This window comes from Planococcus citri, chromosome 4 (assembly GCF_950023065.1).
Source record: "Planococcus citri chromosome 4, ihPlaCitr1.1, whole genome shotgun sequence".
Classification (NCBI taxonomy): domain Eukaryota; kingdom Metazoa; phylum Arthropoda; class Insecta; order Hemiptera; family Pseudococcidae; genus Planococcus; species Planococcus citri.
In genome coordinates, this window is record NC_088680.1 from 59,964,257 (window position 1) to 59,982,003 (window position 17,747).

Consider the following 17,747-nt stretch of genomic DNA (forward strand, 5'->3'; position numbering starts at 1 on the left):
TTCAAATAATATAAGAAAAACGATTAAACTAAAAAATTATCTTGAATTACGTTAATATGTTCATAATGAAACAATATCTCGAAATATCAAGAATTTAGATCAATTTACTTATAATCAAATTACCCATCTCTCAAAACTTATATTCTAAAAGGGGGTTAACTTTCCTAGGGAAGCGAATATATTCGCCCCTGCGATCCTCTTGATATCGAAGTCCTTGGAAAATCTTGATATGTCAATTAAACTCAAATAAATTAAGAGAGTTTCTTCAAATCATAAATCTTTTTATTTCATAACTCGAAAAATCAAATAAATCATTTAACTCGAATTTAAACACTCGAAATTCAAAACATATAAAAATATTAAAAATACACAAAAAATATTAAGTACACATAGCAGGTACAAAATTGTAAAACGACTGTACTCTTACTAGAATAAAATCAAACTAAGTATATCGAAACCTCCAAAAGTTGAACAGATCTCTCGAATAATCTTATCTTTTAAATATAGGTAGGTACCTCAATTTTTTACACCATAGGAAGGGATACAATAGGTACAAATTTCTAATGAACTAGGTGATACATTTTATTAAATAAATACAATTTTCACAACCCTATATACGAGATGTAATATCGGGTTTTTTAACCATGAAGATACATTTTTTGCCACATGATTGGCAACGAAACGGCGGTTTCTGACCAGAATCTACCCTCAAGTGGTAAATTATGGATTTTTTATCGTTAAACATTTTCTCGCAAGCAACACACTCAAAACAAGTGGCATCCGCATGAAAACGTCGTTCGTGCTTTAATTTACTTTTATAGTGCTTGAATCGTGCATCACAAATGACGCATTTGTAGGGTTTCTGTTCCGTATGAGATGCTTGATGTTTAATGAAGTACCATTTCAAAGCATACCGTTTGCCACACTTTCGGCACTGAAACCGCTTCAAATGGTCTCGCGGGTGTTGAAACCAACGCCATGCCTTGGAAAACGTTTTATCGCAAATATTGCAACGGTATGCAGGTGAATCTCGTGTCAATGCTTCTGGTACCTGCAGGGAAAAAAACAACTGAATTAATTTCTGTGGTTGTTATCAATTTGCTGGTTACGCCTCCTGTTCTTTTAAATCATTGTGTAGGAAGCCTATATGAGAAAAAATGTTTCCTAGCTATTCAAAAAGTGTAATATCCGAGTCTTGTACATATTGTACATACATCTACCTACATAAGTACGTCTTCTATACAATCTACACTGGATGCACACATATTGACTAATATTTCTGTAACAATTTCCAGAGGCCATTCAAAACAATGTTGATTACCTATACCTGATTGTTACATCTACAAATACGAGCAATTTTTACCAAGCACTTACATTTACAAAAAAAAAAAGATTCAAGAAGGTATAAAAACAAGTACTCGGTTACCTTTTAAGTAGGTACCTACCTAACTAAGTTACTAATGTTACTAATATGTAGTAACTTTTGGTTACTTTTTAAAAATTGTGATTGCTAAAAGTTACTTTTTCCGAGTTTTTTCATAAATTCCTTTTTTTTTTCAAAATTATAACCAGAATTCTTTTTAAAATTTCAATTACTTATTATTTTTGAATTTCTCTGTGCTTTGGTTTATTTCCCCCTGTTTTGATCGATTTTTATACTTACCTACATCTTGAATTTTGGTTATCTTTTTCCAAAATAATTTTTCCATGATCTTGTTCTGAACTTAGATGATTTTTTTCGCCTGAATTTTTGCTGAATTTTATCAACTCAAGTTCTTGTGATTTTTTCATTTAAATTTTCCCTTGAGCTTGTATGATTTTGCTGATCAAATTTTAGTCGGGATTTGTCTGATGACTTTTTGAATGTTGTGAGCTTTTTTCCCCATTTGGTGATTATTCGTTTGAATTTTTGTAGATTTTTTCCAATTTGACGGGTACCTATTATCAGTCTTTTGAATTTTCGCGAGTTCTTTTTTTTTTTAGTTTTTCGGTGATTTTCCCGGTACCTTTTTCCACTTTTTTTCTTCAAATTTTGGCGAATATCTCCAGTTTTAACAGACTTTTTTCAACTATGAATTTTCACGATTTTTTTTCCACGTTTTTATACTTTTGATTCTCGTGAGTTGTCTGTTCCGAATTCTCAGTGATTTTCCTGAACTGAATTTTCGAGTTTTCCATTTTCATCATTTTCACGTTTTTGTATCAAATTTTACTGATTCGTTTTTTTTGCCCAAATTTTTGTTCTTAATTTCGGCGAAATCTGTTTTCTTGAATTTTCGTGTTTTTTATTAAATTTTCTTCCAATTTTGCCCCAAATTTTAATAATTTGCTCTGCTTGAATTTTTGCGAAATTTCCTTTTTTACAGATTTTTGAGTTTTTGAGTGTTTGTTTTGAACATTGAGACTTGATGCTTTTATTTCGAATTTTTTCAACTTTCTTGATTTTTTTCGCGTTTTATTCCTTTGAATTCTCAATTCTCATAGATCCTATTTTTTGATTTTTCGATAATTTCCCCCAAATTTTCATGTTTCTTTGATGCATAAATTTTTGTAAAGTTTCTAAAATTTTATCGTGAATTTTCAGGGTGATGATGTTTTTTCTTGAATTTTAGTCAAGTGCTTTTTCCTCTAATTTTTTCGGCGGAGTTTTTCTATTTTTAATCAAATTTTTATTCTGAAATCCTCGTAATTTTTTTCAGCTTTTAAAATTTTTAACAGAAATTCTCTGATTTTTAAAGAATGTTTTTTCATTTCGAATTTTCCTCTTGAATTTTATTATTAGGGACTCATGATTTTGATTTTGAAAGAAGAGCACGTGGAGGTTTTTCAACATTATTCTTTGACTAATTTTTTTCCTCTCCGGATCTTGATCTTTCCTTTATTTCCTGTTTTAGTTATTTTCTTTCAATTTAATTAATTTCGTTGAATTTTTCATTTATATTTTGAAATTTGAGGATTTTTTTTCTTTTTGAACAACGGTGTATTTTTTTCGTCTTCGAATTTCAAAAATGATTTTCACAAATCACTATTTTTGCACATTTGGATAACAATCTCCCCCTCCCTTCTTTACGTTCAATTTTAATGCTTCCCGTTCTGAAACGATTCTTTTTACTTCAAATGCTCCCTCATGTCAAAATTTCTGCAATTTTATAATGGGTATTTTTGTGTTCACAATTTTTTTTAGTGATTTTGAATAAACGATTAAATTTTTTTCCTCCATATTTCGGTGGGCTCCCTCCTCTCTGTTTTGAGCTTTCGCTATAAGTTTTTTAAAAAATAATTTTTATTCAAATTTTGATGATTTTATTATTATTATTATTTTTTTTTTGTTGATAAAAGTGATACCTACTTATTGAGATTTTTTTTGTTAATCTAAAATAAAATGTAATGTTTTGTTCGTATTAAAGTTTTTTAGTCACCTCCTTCTTTTATATTAAAAAATTTTTTGGTTATACTACTTTCTGTTTTTTTTTTTTGGTCACCAAAGTTACCTTTTTCGAGAAAATTCTGAGTACAATCCCTACAAGTATTTTGAGCGCTAAAATACAATTTCTTTCTCAATGTTTTGAACATTTCCTCCAGAGATTGTTCAGAAAACATCTAAATCTAATAATTTCATTTACGTACCCACCTATTTCATAAAAATGAAAGCTTATAGGATAGGTATGCTAATCATATCTTATTGTTACTTGCATATCAATAAGTATGAAAAATTTCATGGAGCTAATCAAATACACATCATTATAATTACTTAAAGGTACATATTATGTAGAATGTAGATGAACAAACCTTTTTAAGAACACTGTCCGAGGTTTGTATCGTGGTAGCTGGGCTAGGAAGTTCTTTTTTATTTTTTGCAGAATGAGTAATTCTGCCCTCATCACCATTTTCTCGACGTTTCGTGCACTCAGCAGAAGAGGATCCCAGTCCATTGCGCTAAATTGATCAACATAAATATTGTGCTAAAAATTTAACTGCCCAAAAGCTACCGAAACCATACCAGTCACTCATTACCTGGCACACATTCAGCTCATTATTACAGTTTGGTTGTTCGCTCGTCACTTGCACTTGTTCCTTCCGCACTGTTTTCCCAACGTGGGCTTTATGAAATTGTTCATTATTTGAATTGGCAGCGGTATCATCCTTACGCCTGTGGAAAAAAATCAAAAAGCTATTAATGTATTGCAATGGGTACTTTAATTTTCAAAAAATGTATTAGGTATCGCTTACAATTGACGGTTAATTTGAGGACTGACCGAAATACCACTGACAACCTTGTTGTCATCGAGTACGTTCAAGAACACATCATCCGTCGCTTTTGTCGAATTAGAGAAACAGTTCCGTGAATCTTTTGAGGCGGAATCTAAAAAACAGTTTCGTGAAAATTTAAAAATGAAATATCTATACCTAATTTGAATTTCTACAAGTTATTTTTTTCATACACTTCGATGAAACTCACAGGGTAGGTTTAGTACCCCCCCCCCAAAAAAAAATTGGGCCCATAGCCCGCTCCCCACCCCATCCCCCCTCAGCCAGGGGGGCCAAAAAAACGCGTTTTTCAGGGGAAAAATTCTGCATCAGCGCGTGCTTGAGATAAATTTATTCTGTAAACGAATATAGTTAGAGGATACATGGGGGTACCTTCCTGAATTTTTTCAGAATTTTTCATCGCATGAGGGGAGAAGGGGGGACAAAAGAAAACTTTAAGTCGACATTACTCTGGAACGAAAAAACATACCAAAACGATTTTTTCGTCAAATATGTATCTCTAGGTCTACTTTCTATAGAAATCATCACCCAGCTGTTTGGAGTGGTGGGTCAAGCTCAAAAGTTCAAAAAACTCTCAAAAAACCACGTTTTCTACGTTTTTTTTCAAAAATATGGACAAATGGCGGAAACGAGTTTCCTTATCGCTCATCCTGTATTATGTCATTAAATAGGCATATTGGGTGCAAAAGCAAGTAATTTTGTCATCTCATTTTTTGACCGATGGAGGGGGGGGGATCACGTCATTTATTCATTTGTTTTTTCGAAAAAAGAGGGACTTGGGCGATTTTAATTTGTCTGAAAGCTAGTATTTCGAGTGAACGGTGTACGGATTTACGAATAGGTACCTAATGTAGTCTTAAGAAAAAGAAAAACGCCACTTCCTTTCAAGGAAGGACATAAAATGTTGAAGAAATTTCAAGACTTTTTTGCAATTTTATACTTGAAAAATTACTACTTTTTACCATCGAAATGTTAAAAAAAAAAAAAAAAAACTGAATCGTTGAAAGCGCATTCTCACCTCCCCCCATCCCCTCTCCACCCTTATAAACCTAGTACTGTCTTGGATAGATACTTTTTTTTGAAATAAAAACACGTACTTATACTTAATTATGATTTAGGTACCTTGTGCTAAGTATCTACTACCCTCTTCTTCAGAAAATGTTTCTAGTGGTCCCTCCGAAGTGTGGAGTTCATCGCTCGGTATTTCTAGGGGAGGCATGCTCGAATCTGTAGAGTAACCTGAGTAACCATCTTCGTCTGCAACCTTTTCTACAGGTTCTACGAGCGCAACTGAAACACAGAATTAGAAACACTTAAATATAAGGGTTAGCTCAAAGTTGCTACAAGTTTTGTGCGGTGACGAAACCGAGGGTCAGCAGGGACAGCATGCCACCTGGGCATCTAGAAAGTTGGAAAAGTTGTCAAATTTGTCTTTTTTGTTTGAAGTATGGCAAAGTTGACATTTTACTAATCTCTGAAATAGCAAATAAAAACCAACTAAATAAATTAACACAATTAATTACCTATTAAAAGTTTATGAGAATTTCCAACTGTTTAGAATCGTTTGAAAATGTCAACTGACGATCTGAGTGAAATTTTTCAACGCATGTAAATGTAAAATTGACAACAAAAATTGACAAATTTTATGATTTAAACGTTTCACTTACGCGAAATTGTTCAAAAAGAAATTGAAAAATTGAAAGATTGTCGACAAAATTATAAAAAATTGTAAACAAAGTTTTGAAAATTAAAAATAATTCGACAAGCAGGAAAATTTATATGAATTTTAAAGTTTTAAAAATTCCAATGGTTGAAAAATTGACTTCTTATTTTTTTAAATACGTAATCTTGTTCCAAATTGATATTTCTAAAAAACTGCCATTCAAATTCAAAAAATATTCGACGCAAAATAAACCTAAGCACCTACATAAAAAATGTCGTTCATTATTGCTTCTTTTGAAACAAAAATGTTCCATTTTTTAATTTCTGAGTTACTTATATACTTACCTAAAAGAAAATTCTAAAAAAATCCACATTCAAATTCTGAAATTTTGGATCCAAAAATTATCAAACAAAAGGCCCCTTCATCGAAAACCCAGAAAATACAATTTTTTTTACCTACTTCTCGAAATAGGTATTTTCTGAAACTTTTAATTGCCCTCACTTCACTCCGGCCTGTTTCCTTTTCTGTCTCACAATTTCAATTTCCAAAACAAAAACAATACAAATTCTGAATAATAAAGTTAATATAAAAATATTTTGCAGTTTTGTTATAAAAAAATGAGGAAAATGAGTAAAATATAGACGAAACTCCTCACATAAAAAATATCTTTTTTTTCACTCCTCAAAGTATGAATTTTTAAATGATGTTTCAAAATTGAAAATTTAAATTTCTAAAGAAAAACGTAGAAATTGAAGTTTTTAAATCTTTGATGCCAAAAAAATATAGGGTAAACTCCTCGCTCACATAGGTACCTAAAAAATATATATAGAAATTAAAATTTTCAAGTTTTTGACCTCGCTTCGTTTGAGCCAATTCGTTTGCTTTTCCAAAATTGAAAATATTTTACCTTATTTTTAAGCTCACGAAGCAAAAAAAACACCTATTGAATTTTAGTGGGTGAAGTGGAAAATTTTGATATGTCACAAGAGTTGGTATTTTTAAAAATTTTGCCACCTCCCCTGGAGAAACCACCGTAAAGACTTCTTTTGTGACCACGTGTCACATAAGAAATCTTTATTCTGCTCATTGTTCATGTGGAATAAAATGCAGATATTCTATGACACAATTCCATATACGTGTTCAATCCTCTAATCCCACTACTTTTGAAAAGTTTCAATTTTGGCCCGAAATTATGTGGTGTACTGAGAACGAGGAGGAAGTACAAACTAACTTTCTTCAGAATGTTGTTCAAGTTTTCCTTGCGTATTATGCAGATCGTCATTCGACATTCCTGGAAAATCTTTGGAGAACATTTTTGATAGATTCCATCAGCGCATGTGGAAAACAAAAACACATTAATGAGATGAAGTACCTAACTTAGTTTCTTCCCACCAAAGAATTTCAAGATGAACATCCAACTCAAAATAGATAAAAATACACCGAAAAATCGAGAAACGTTTAAAAAAAATATAAAAATAGGGTGAAATTCAGAACTTTAGAATTTTTTCTTTCACCCTGCTCGGGTGATGAAACAATTACCTTTTTTCGAATGGTCTTCAGGCCGCGCCGCGTCTGCGTTGGAAAGACTGTTCATATACTCTACTTCGGAACACATGGTCAAATTTGCGTGACAAGTAACTTCTGTAACATTTCCGATGATTTCTATGCTTGCAGTTGCCACTGAAATCCAAAAAATGTTACCTACTTCTTACCAATGGCTTTTTTTAGGTAGGTAAATATTGGACAATATGCTCTGTCTGTATCTGTACTAAGTAAGTAAATGAAAATACCTACTAACCTTCTTCAGAAGAGCTGTGCTCCGGTTTTTCTGAAGAATAAATCGTCAATCTTCGGTCACGAGTATGTTGTGCTATGTTTCTGTCAATTTCAGCTGGTACAACTGTAAAAAAATTAATTAAGTTTAATTCCAAAATAGCTTTATCACGTGAAAATAATTATGTCTACGTATAGTGCCAGATGAAAATTCTTCATTCGCCCTAAAATATGCGAATAAGTGAGAAAATTCAAAATTTCAATTAGAATAAGCTTATCCGATCATGAAGAGTAGAAACATCATGAGATACTAACCAGAGCATCTCTCGTCTTGTCGGTCGATTCTTCTTTTCAATTCAGCTACAGTGTCTTCGAGAAGTGAACAACGGGTTTTTAATCTGAGAACTTCAGATCGAAGATTACCTAAAACAAAACCAAAATTATCAAATAATGTTAAGTTATAGTAGGTAATCAAAGTAGGTAGGTAGGTAGGTACCTACTACATATTATGATAAAAAATTACGTATTTTACCTTGGACGACAGGGCTGTATATCGCATTTTTCGATGTATTTTCATTCGACGTTGAGTTGGAAATGTTGATGGAATTTTTCAGTTTTGGTTGCAATGTTGGAACACTACTTGTCTGTATTAATAATTTGCGTTGAATTCGATAATCATAAGGTTTAAAGTGTCTGTCACAAAGGCGAAAATACGGTTTTATCTTGTCAAGAGGTACGTCGCAGAAGGTAGCCCACTTCTTTCGAGTGTCAACATCACTTGGAAAACTAGAATAATTTTAAAACGTGTGAAAAATCGAATGCCTGCCTTTTTGATGTGATGCTTATCTATTTGAATCTACACATCAGTTCACGTGCTTACACAAATTACCCATTACTTACCTAAAAAATTCGTTGACTGAGACAAATCCACATACAACGCATAAGTCTTCATTTTTCTCGAATAGCTCTTCAATTTCGGCTTCATTTTCGTTAGGTTCACTGAAATAATGCATCGTTATAGAACAACCGATCCGAATGAAACATATGAAAAAAGCGATCGTTTTTCATTTTTCAAGCAAATTTACTTAGGTACAATTACTTTTCTCAATATATTAAATAGCAATAGTTGTTTTAATTGGGTGTACATACCTTCTAAGTCCAGATGGACAAGCATTATCTCTGAACTGCCTCGAGTTATGGTTTGTAAACTTATGCACTCGTCTTGCGGATTCTTCTTTCGAAAAACTATTCAATAAATCTATATTGATTGAACAGGAAAACTTCGATAAAATTACACTGCTGAATGAATTTTAGCGAATGCACACAGTCTTCAACTCAACGAAATTACGCGTGGATAAGTTTACAAACAAAGACGTTCTCTGTACCGCCTATGCAACCACAATGCAATCACTATTCGAATATTCACTGGCTAACGATAACAATGATAAGAACATGATATCTCTACTCATCTAGGTACATGAACCTACCTATTTGTGTACTTTTAACGATGAAGCAGTGCACAATTCACAACCAGTTTTCTTCGAACGCCTGAATTCGCAAACTTACACCCTTTGATACTTCCGGTAAAAAAAAACTCTTCCTGCATACTTCTGAATAGTCAACCTAATTCACACCAGGTTTTCATTTTCAAGACAATTTCCTTCTGGTATGTGCTTCACATATTCACACACGATGACGATCCTTTGAAACAAGTGAGCTAGTAAACAAAAACCCATTTTCAAGATTTTCAATTTTCTAGGTACGACAACTAAGCATGCGAACAAGCTACAAAAAGAACAAAATTGGAGAAAAAACAAGAATTTATTCATTATAATAAAGAAATAATTTGGTGTATAAAGCACAAATAAATACCAATAGGTAGACGAATAAATGAACACAATCAAAAATCGAAATCAAATAAATAATTTGACGGATAAAATATAAACAAACATAACACGACTAACTTCCACTCTTTTTCTCCTTTCATCGTTTCTTTTGCTAATCGGGCCTTTTCAGCTTTTGTTTTGACAGCGCCAGCTTGTGAAGTCGATCGCGTACTCGAGCTCTAGCGGTGGCACTCATTTGACGATGCTGGTTCTTTATATGCGATTCAACGTGTTCATTTGTCAGTCCAATGATGGGCTTCGCTACACAAAATGAGCACTGGACCACGTACTTGGCAAAACCATCGGTTTTGTGAGTCTGGTAATGACACGATAGGGCATTCCCCTCTTTAAAGTTTGCCTCCTCGCAATAGTCGCATACGAAGTTTTTACTGAAACAAACAAAAAACAAAAAACAATGTAAATCGAGAAAAAAGTATAGGTTTTTGGAGTTGACACCGCGTATGGAGATGGACTAAAATACATATGTAGGTATAGGTACTTCGGTACTTACGGTTTCGGCACTTTCTTCAACGATTTGAACACTGCTTCGTTTCCTTTTCCCGCTTTCAACACCAACTTAAGGTTTATTTTGGCGCATTCGTCATGTAGTTCTTGTAATGTCAGCTTGGACTTTCCGATTTTTACAATGTGCTCTTCCATAAATTTTTTCGATAACAGTTGGTCTGCAAAATAAAAAAATAACACGTAGATATTAGTAATGTATTTACACTATAGTGATACGGAGAGAATTCGATATGCTATACCTATCCTGGTAGGTGTCTCCGTACTACATGGACTGCTCCCCGAATTTTCTGCGGAAGAGGCAGTCGAACTGCCACGATTATCTTCAGTAATATTTCTGGAAGTTTCTGAGTGCGCAACTGAGAAAGAAAAAGTATGCATGTGTAAGTTCTCCTAATGAGAAAAGAATTCAAAATCACTTATAGATATCTAAGTAGGTAAGTATTTAATTTTATTTTTCTTCGGAGGAAAAATATGCAATGCAAGACGAGTCTCTCTATACTCTCTCTTAAAAAAAATATAAAAAATTGTATAAAATAGAAAAACATTGGTATCATCGTAGGTACCTACACCCCAAGTTGATGTGGAGTATTGTGAAAAACCGAATAAATTATCAAGAACATTTTTTTTTCTCATAGCATTCAAATAACCAAATAAGAATTTGAAAAAACTAATTACTTAGTTTGAGGATCATTCCACGTCAATTCAACCAACAAATGGTAAGGGGGAGGGAGGTTGGTGAGTTTTTTGAAATTTTTCCTGTGGAAAGACCTTTTGAAGTGATGGCCAAAATGGTGCAAATCGCAGCCCTCTGCCCTCTATCCCTTTTTTGAAGCCTCTAGGGGGTGTCAAAGTTTTCAGTAAACTTGAAATATCATCCATTTCAGCAGTGGATTACTCGATAACCGCGAGACCTACCAAAATGGAACTTTTTTCAATAGTTAGAGTTTTGAAAGACGTTTTGGTGATATCATGAAAATCAGTGTTGCCCTGTTGCCACTTTTTTTCGTGTGAAAAATTAGCTCGAAAGGTTTTAAAACGTAGTTTTCATATCGTTCCGATTCTCAAAAATTCTGAAAAAAATATATTATCGACAACTTTTTATGCTGAACAACATATTAAAAAATTGGGATGGTAACATGTTGCAAAGTCGATTTAAAAAAATTTAAAGTTTGCGAAAAACTGTGATTTTTCGATTTAAAACATGAAAAAAAGTTTGGATTGAAAAAGTTGACTCATTTGACCCCTACTTTTACGTATCCGTTGAAAAAGTTGAAATCCCCTTTTCTTTCTACAAAATAAGCCCATCACAAAAAAATCAAAATTTGAAAAAATTCAAAAAATGAACGAATTTTAATTTCTCTGCTATGAGTGTGATTTTTATCAACTTTTTCATGAAATAAGTCAGAAAGAGGTCAAAATAAGACAATTGAATAAATTCAAACTTTTTTTGATGTTTGGAATTGAAAATTGAATTTTTTCGAATTTTGATTTTTTTGTGATGAGTTTATTTCATCGAGAGAAGGGGTTATTTCAACTTTTTCAACGGATACATAAAAGTAGGGGTCAAATGGGTCAACTTTACTAATCAAAACTTTTTTTCATGTTTTAAATCAAAAAATCAGATTTTTTCGCAAACCTTCAATTTTTTTAAATCCATTTTACGAAATAATGCCATCTCAATTTTTTAATATGTTGTTCAGCATAAAAAGTTGTCCATAATATATTTTTTTCAGAATTTTCGAGAGTCGGAAAGATATGCAAAACTACGTTTGGAAACTTTTTGAGCTAATTTTTCGTACGAAAAAAAGTGGCATCACTGATTTTTATGATATCACCAAAAAGTCTTTCAAAACCTCTAACTATTGAAAAAAGTTCTATTTTGGTCGGTATCGCGGTTACGAGTAATCCACTGCTGAAATGGATGATATTTCAAGTTCACTGAAAACTTTGGCACCCCCTAGCAGGCTTTAAAAAAGGGCTAGAGGGCTGCGATTTGTGCCATTGGTCATCCCTTCAGAGGGTCTTTCTACAGGAAAAATTTCAAAAAAATCGCCGACCCCCCCCCTCTCCTTACCACTTCCTGGTCGAATTGACGTGGAATGATCCTTGAGTGACATTCCTTCTTCATCACCAAAACTTTACTCCTCAGAGGTGTGACGAATTGATTTGACATAGGTTATTTGGGGGGGGGGGTGAGACTAAAATTTTCCATTATTTTTTCGCCAGATTCCCACAATTTTTTACCTCAGACCCGCCCTTTCTAGGATTTTTCATGCTAATTAGCCAAACGTGTTTCGAACAAATTTTGAACGGAGGATTGGAAACATATTGTTGAATAATTTCAAATGTTCAAAAACGATTCTTTTATATGTACTTGACAAGAAATATGAATTGTTCCATTGCAAGGTTGGTAGTGATACTAAAATTCAATATCAAAAATTCGCAATTTTTTCTTGCTTTTTTAGCTTTTTACCTTGGAATTTGTGAGATATAAAAAAATCGTTTTCTACATAAGAAGTTTCAATTCTAAAATTCTGTGTTTTTTGGTATTTTTGAATGAAATTTTGCATATTTTTTTGTTATTTTACACTTTTTGCATCGGTAGGTACCACTACCAACCCTATAGGTAGATATTGATTTGGTTATGTTTCTAAAATTTCAAAAATCGAAGTTTTCATTCTTGAAAATTTTTGAAAAATTGCACACTAGAATTCAAATCTGCCCCGAGCGAAGCAAGAGAATAAGATTTGAAAAAATTGATAATTCAAAAAATAAAATACTGATGCAAAAAGTTGATTTTCATGGCTTCAAAATTATTGAAAATTTTTAAAATAGTTTTTAGGAAATTATGATATTTTCAAAAGTAGAAATAAAAACCCAAGCAAAGCGAAGTCAACAGAATTAATTGAAAATTAAAGTAAAACAACATTATTTTTTATGTGAAAATTCAATTTTTCAACTCTCCTAAGCTTCGGTCCGAGAAAATAAAAGACTATAAGGCAACATTATTCTTGAATTTTTGATGATGAAAAAACTTGGTTTTCATGACTTCAGCATTTCAGGTTTCAAGAAATTATGATATTTTTAAAAGCTAATTTTGTCATCTCATTTTTTGAGCGAGGGGGCAGAAACTGAAAAAGAAAAACTATGCCATTTACTCACACTGATTTGGGGGTCTTTGAAGATTGAATTTGTCTGGAAGGTAGTATTTCGAGTAAATAGTGTACGAATATATACCAATAATGTAGGCTTAAGAAGAAGAAAAAAGTCATTTTCTCTCAAAAAAGACGAAAAAATGAAGTGATATATGCCCTAAGTGAAAGAAGGACTAAAAATTTCGATGAATTTCCTGGATTTGTTTACAATTTTAGAACAAGTCAGACAGAGGTGTGTAATCGATATCCGACCATGTGAAACAAGAGCACAGAAATGCTCGAAAAATTACCACCTTTCACCATCAAAATTTGAAAAAAAAAAAAACGAATTGTCTGAAGAAAGGGATTCTATTTCCTTCCCTTAAAACCGGCTCTGTCGTAAGAAGATATTGTTTTTTGAAACGAAAACAATACCTACATAAGGTATAATTGTGATTTAAGTATACCTTGAGCTAAGTATTGACTACAACCTTCTTCAGAAAATTGTTCAAGTGGTTCCTCCAAACTACGAAGGTCATCGTTCGATACTTCTAAGGGAGGCATACTCGAATCTGTAGAGTAACCATCTTCATCTTTGGCAACTTTTTCGACAGGTTTTACGAACGCAACTGAATAACAGAAATAGGAAAACTTTAAGCATAAAGGGTAAACTCGAATTGGTAATCAAACTATTGCACACGTCACGTGCAGGGACGACGAATGAAATTTTTATTTTTTTAAATTCATCAACTTATTAAGTATGTAGCTATACTAACCTTTTTCGTAATGTTTTTCAGGTAATGCCTCCGTATTACAAGAGCTGTCCTTCGACTTTTCTGAAGAATAAATGGTAAGTCCTCGGTCGCAAGTATCTTCTGCTACGTTTCTGTCAATAATTTTAGCTGGTACAACTGAATAGAAAAGAATTATTTTTAATCCCAAATTGCTTCAATCACGTGAAAAGATATCTAGCTCCAGATGACTATCCTTGATTCACCCAGAAAAGGCCGAATAATCGAGAAATTCAAAATTTCAAAATTATAATCCCTCGATATACCTAAGTTACTACGAAGTACGAACTCGATCATAAAAAATATAAAAATCATACCGTTCTCGTCCTGTCGCTCGAATTTTTTTTTCAAGTCGGCCACCGTGTCTTCAAGACGCGAACATCGTGTTCTCAATTTGAAAATTTCAGATCGAAAACATTTTGTTGTTCGCTGTCGACTCTGTTTAACTTTCAGTTTTCTCTTCAAAGCCAATTTTTTTCCCTTGGTAGGAACGTCATCGTCATAATTATTTGTGATATCTCCAAACTTCCTACGGAATTGCTTATTTGAAACATCGGTGATAGTATTACCTGAATCAAAACCAAAATTATCAAATTATCATAGTCATCAAAGACGATAGTCGATGTACCAAAGTATAATAAAAAATTATGTATCTATTTTACTGGAACCCTCATAGAAAATCACTACTAGCGTCATTACTAAAAAAAAAACACTAGTAACTTTTTCGGCAAGTAGCGTCACTACTACTGACAGACGTTACTAATGACTAGTAACGTTTTTCACTAGTAGTGACACGCGCAAATTTGCGCATTTTGCACTGAAAATCATGGCAAAAACATGTTAATGACAGCTATTTACTCGTAGACCCTCCTAGAACAACGAATTCTCCAAAAAAAAAATTTTAAATCAAAAAAAATTTCATGCCTGGGGTGGGGTTTGAACCTGCAACCTCTCACTCTCTAGACACCTGCTTAACCAACTAGGCCACTGAGGAAGTTGGAATATGAGGTGTTTGAAACATTTATATGCTCTTTTTAGCACTCTGGACTTTAAAAAATTTCAAGTTTGATGATTTAAAAAAAAATTAAAACTGAGTTTTTGGTGTGTTAATATTTCTAGATAAAAATTATATGGATATCATACACTCGTATTCGATATTTCTTTGCGAAAATGGACCCTTCCTCGACCCCTTACCCTCGTTCCCCCCTCCGAGGGGGCTGGTACCTCGAAAATTTTTTTTTTCATTTTTCGACTGGAATTTAGGATTTATTTGCAAAATGGACTTTTTTCCGTTCCTCTCCCCTCCTCTCCCCCTCCGAGGGGGCTGGTACCTCAAATTTTTTTTCATTTTTTGACTGGAATTTAGGCTTTATTCGCAAAAATCATGGACTTTTTTCCGTTCCTCTCCCCTCCCCTCCCCCTCCGAATTTTAAAAATATAAATGGGGCCCGAGCAACTGAGCAAGCCACGACAAAAGCTCTTGACAATTGACAATTCTTCATTTTTTTCAGGATATAATTTCTTCATGCAAAAAATTGAAATGTTAAATGATTGTTTCCAGATATTTGGTGAAAAAAAGGGAGTTTTAGATTGAGGATTTCTGGTAGTTTGACTGAAATGCAGCAGAGGACCCTTTTTAAAAAAAAATTCAAGTGAAAAAATCGCATTATTTGTGATGTGAGAAGTCAATTTTGCTAGTATCTAATTTTGGTCGGAGAAAAAAAAAGGAAAATGATCTGGCCCAAGCGGAAACTTTTCAATAATTCATAATTTCAAAAAAAAAACATGATTTTTGGGAATTCTTTAATTTTTATTTTTCACTAATTGTAGGTACCTGCCATAATCGTTACTAGTGTCGGCTTGGTCATTAGTAGCGTTAAATCATTCACTAGTAATGTTGAGACAGTCGCTAGTAGCGCCAAGCTGATCGCTAGTAGCGCCTAGTCAGTCGCTAGTAGCGTCAAGCTGGTCGCTAGTAGTGTCGATCTGGTCGCTAGTAGTGTCGAGTTGGTCGCTAGTAGCGTCAAGTTGGTCGCTAGTAGCGTCAGTACAAGCGCTAGTAACGTTTTCGGTATCACTAGTAACTTTTTCAGAAACGCTAGTAATTTTTTGAAGTCGCTAGTAGTGATTTTCTATGAGGGAAACGTTGATGAAATTTGCACTAGATTGTAAACTATTGTTAATCGAAGGTGTGGAGCCATGTTTCAGTTTTGGTTGCAATGTTGGAACACTTGTATGTGTCAATGATTCAGGTTCACAGTGTCTGTCACAATATTAAAACATGTCAATATATCGAATGCCTGCTCTGATATTTGTAACCCTTTACCTAAAAAATTTGTTGGGTTTACATACCTTTTAGCATCATCTTCTCTGAACTTCTTCAAGAAATTGTTTGAAAACTGATGAGAGGGAGAAAATCCAATGATGTCTTGCCCTCGTCTCGCGGATTCTTCTTTCGAAAAACTATTCAATAAATTCATATTGATGAAACATGAAAACTTCGATGAAATTACACAACGATTCTACTTTGTTTCAAATTAACGTCATCCGAACAATCATATTTCACTATACTGAATGAATTGCCGCGAATGCACATAGTTTTTCACTCAACTTCTCGTTCAAGAAATTAAATACGCATTGATACGTTTACAAAAAAAAAGAAAGTTCTCTGTATCGCCTACGCAACCGCAATACACAATCACTCTTTGAATATTCTAAACAACATTTTGCATGGGAGTACGGGCTATAACTATTACAATGATAAGAACATGATATCTACTCATCTAAGTACTCGTACCTGAACCTACCTATTTACGTAGGTACTTTTAACGATGAAGCAGTGCACAATTCACAACCAATTCTCTTTGAACGTCAGTGAATGTTCGCAAACTTGCACCGTTTTATAAAATTATACATTCAGGTAGAAAAATTCTTTAACTACCTGCGTGTGTTCCAACCATGGAACTATGGTTCAAATTTTTAAATAGGTACCAACTAAACGCAATTGTACTACATAATATAAATTTTTCCATCAATGACTAAAATTACCTATTGTTAGACAAAATCTAGAAAAGGGTATGGAGAATTGGATTAATCTCTATCTACCTATACGCAATCGAGGGGGAAAAAATGGGCCAATTAAGTCATCGGGCATTACATTAAATATCGTTCTAAATCGGAATATGTATTTTGAATGGGGAATTTTTTTAAAAATCTAATTTAAGATTAGGATAACTCTTGCTCAAAATTAATTTAAGCATAAAAATAAAAAATTCATCTTAGGTAAAAACATTTTAGTCCAGTCATTTTAGCAAAATTTTTAGTCGAACCTCGAAAAAATCGTGGGAAAGCTGAATTTCACATTATTTGTTCAGATTGGTCTCTAAAACAACCCATCAAAAGTTGCACCCTGCAACTTGCCGGCTACCCCCGTGAGAGGTCATTGACCCAAAATGGCGATTATTTCACCCTTACTGAGGAGGGGTAAAGTTGTCAATTTTATGAAAATTGTTTTAAAAAATGAAAATCGACAATTTAAAACGCGAACTCGATTCACGGTAGACGCGAAAATATTATGAACAGAGTTGCACACCGCAGCTTGTCTGCTACACCCCCCCCCCCCCCTGTAAGAGGTCATTAACCTTTGTCACTCTACGTTTTTTGGCTATATATCGCCGAAATGAAGGGTCGGAGAGAAAAAAACGAT

The 17,747-nt window shown here is 33.3% G+C and overlaps 2 protein-coding genes across 5 annotated transcripts; both read right to left on the reverse strand.

The window, feature by feature from the left end:
- Positions 1-266: 266 nt before the first annotated feature.
- LOC135843357 (zinc finger protein 286A-like) lies at positions 267-9,014 on the reverse strand. Its single transcript, XM_065361225.1, has 12 exons — positions 8,855-9,014; positions 8,606-8,704; positions 8,238-8,491; positions 8,021-8,128; positions 7,731-7,832; positions 7,472-7,612; positions 7,164-7,232; positions 5,413-5,559; positions 4,231-4,363; positions 4,015-4,150; positions 3,790-3,936; positions 267-1,051 (listed from the first exon to the last, which is right to left on the reverse strand). Exons 6-12 carry the CDS (start codon positions 7,545-7,547, stop codon positions 611-613), a joined length of 1,149 nt encoding a protein of 382 aa, XP_065217297.1. The 5' UTR covers positions 7,548-7,612; positions 7,731-7,832; positions 8,021-8,128; positions 8,238-8,491; positions 8,606-8,704; positions 8,855-9,014; the 3' UTR covers positions 267-610.
- A 493-nt stretch (positions 9,015-9,507) lies between these two features.
- LOC135843356 (uncharacterized) lies at positions 9,508-16,855 on the reverse strand. Of its 4 annotated transcripts, none has more exons than XM_065361222.1 (8): positions 16,394-16,855; positions 16,204-16,304; positions 14,359-14,610; positions 14,027-14,161; positions 13,742-13,879; positions 10,356-10,472; positions 10,103-10,274; positions 9,508-9,980 (listed from the first exon to the last, which is right to left on the reverse strand). In XM_065361222.1, the coding sequence occupies exons 1-8, from the start codon at positions 16,519-16,521 to the stop codon at positions 9,704-9,706; spliced, it is 1,320 nt and encodes a 439-aa protein (XP_065217294.1). In that variant the 5' UTR covers positions 16,522-16,855; the 3' UTR covers positions 9,508-9,703. The 4 variants fall into 4 exon arrangements, with proteins under 4 accessions (XP_065217294.1, XP_065217292.1, XP_065217293.1 ...); XM_065361220.1 differs by having other exon boundaries at positions 13,718-13,879; positions 16,394-16,848; XM_065361221.1 differs by having other exon boundaries at positions 13,718-13,879; positions 16,216-16,304; positions 16,394-16,847.
- Positions 16,856-17,747: the final 892 nt, after the last annotated feature.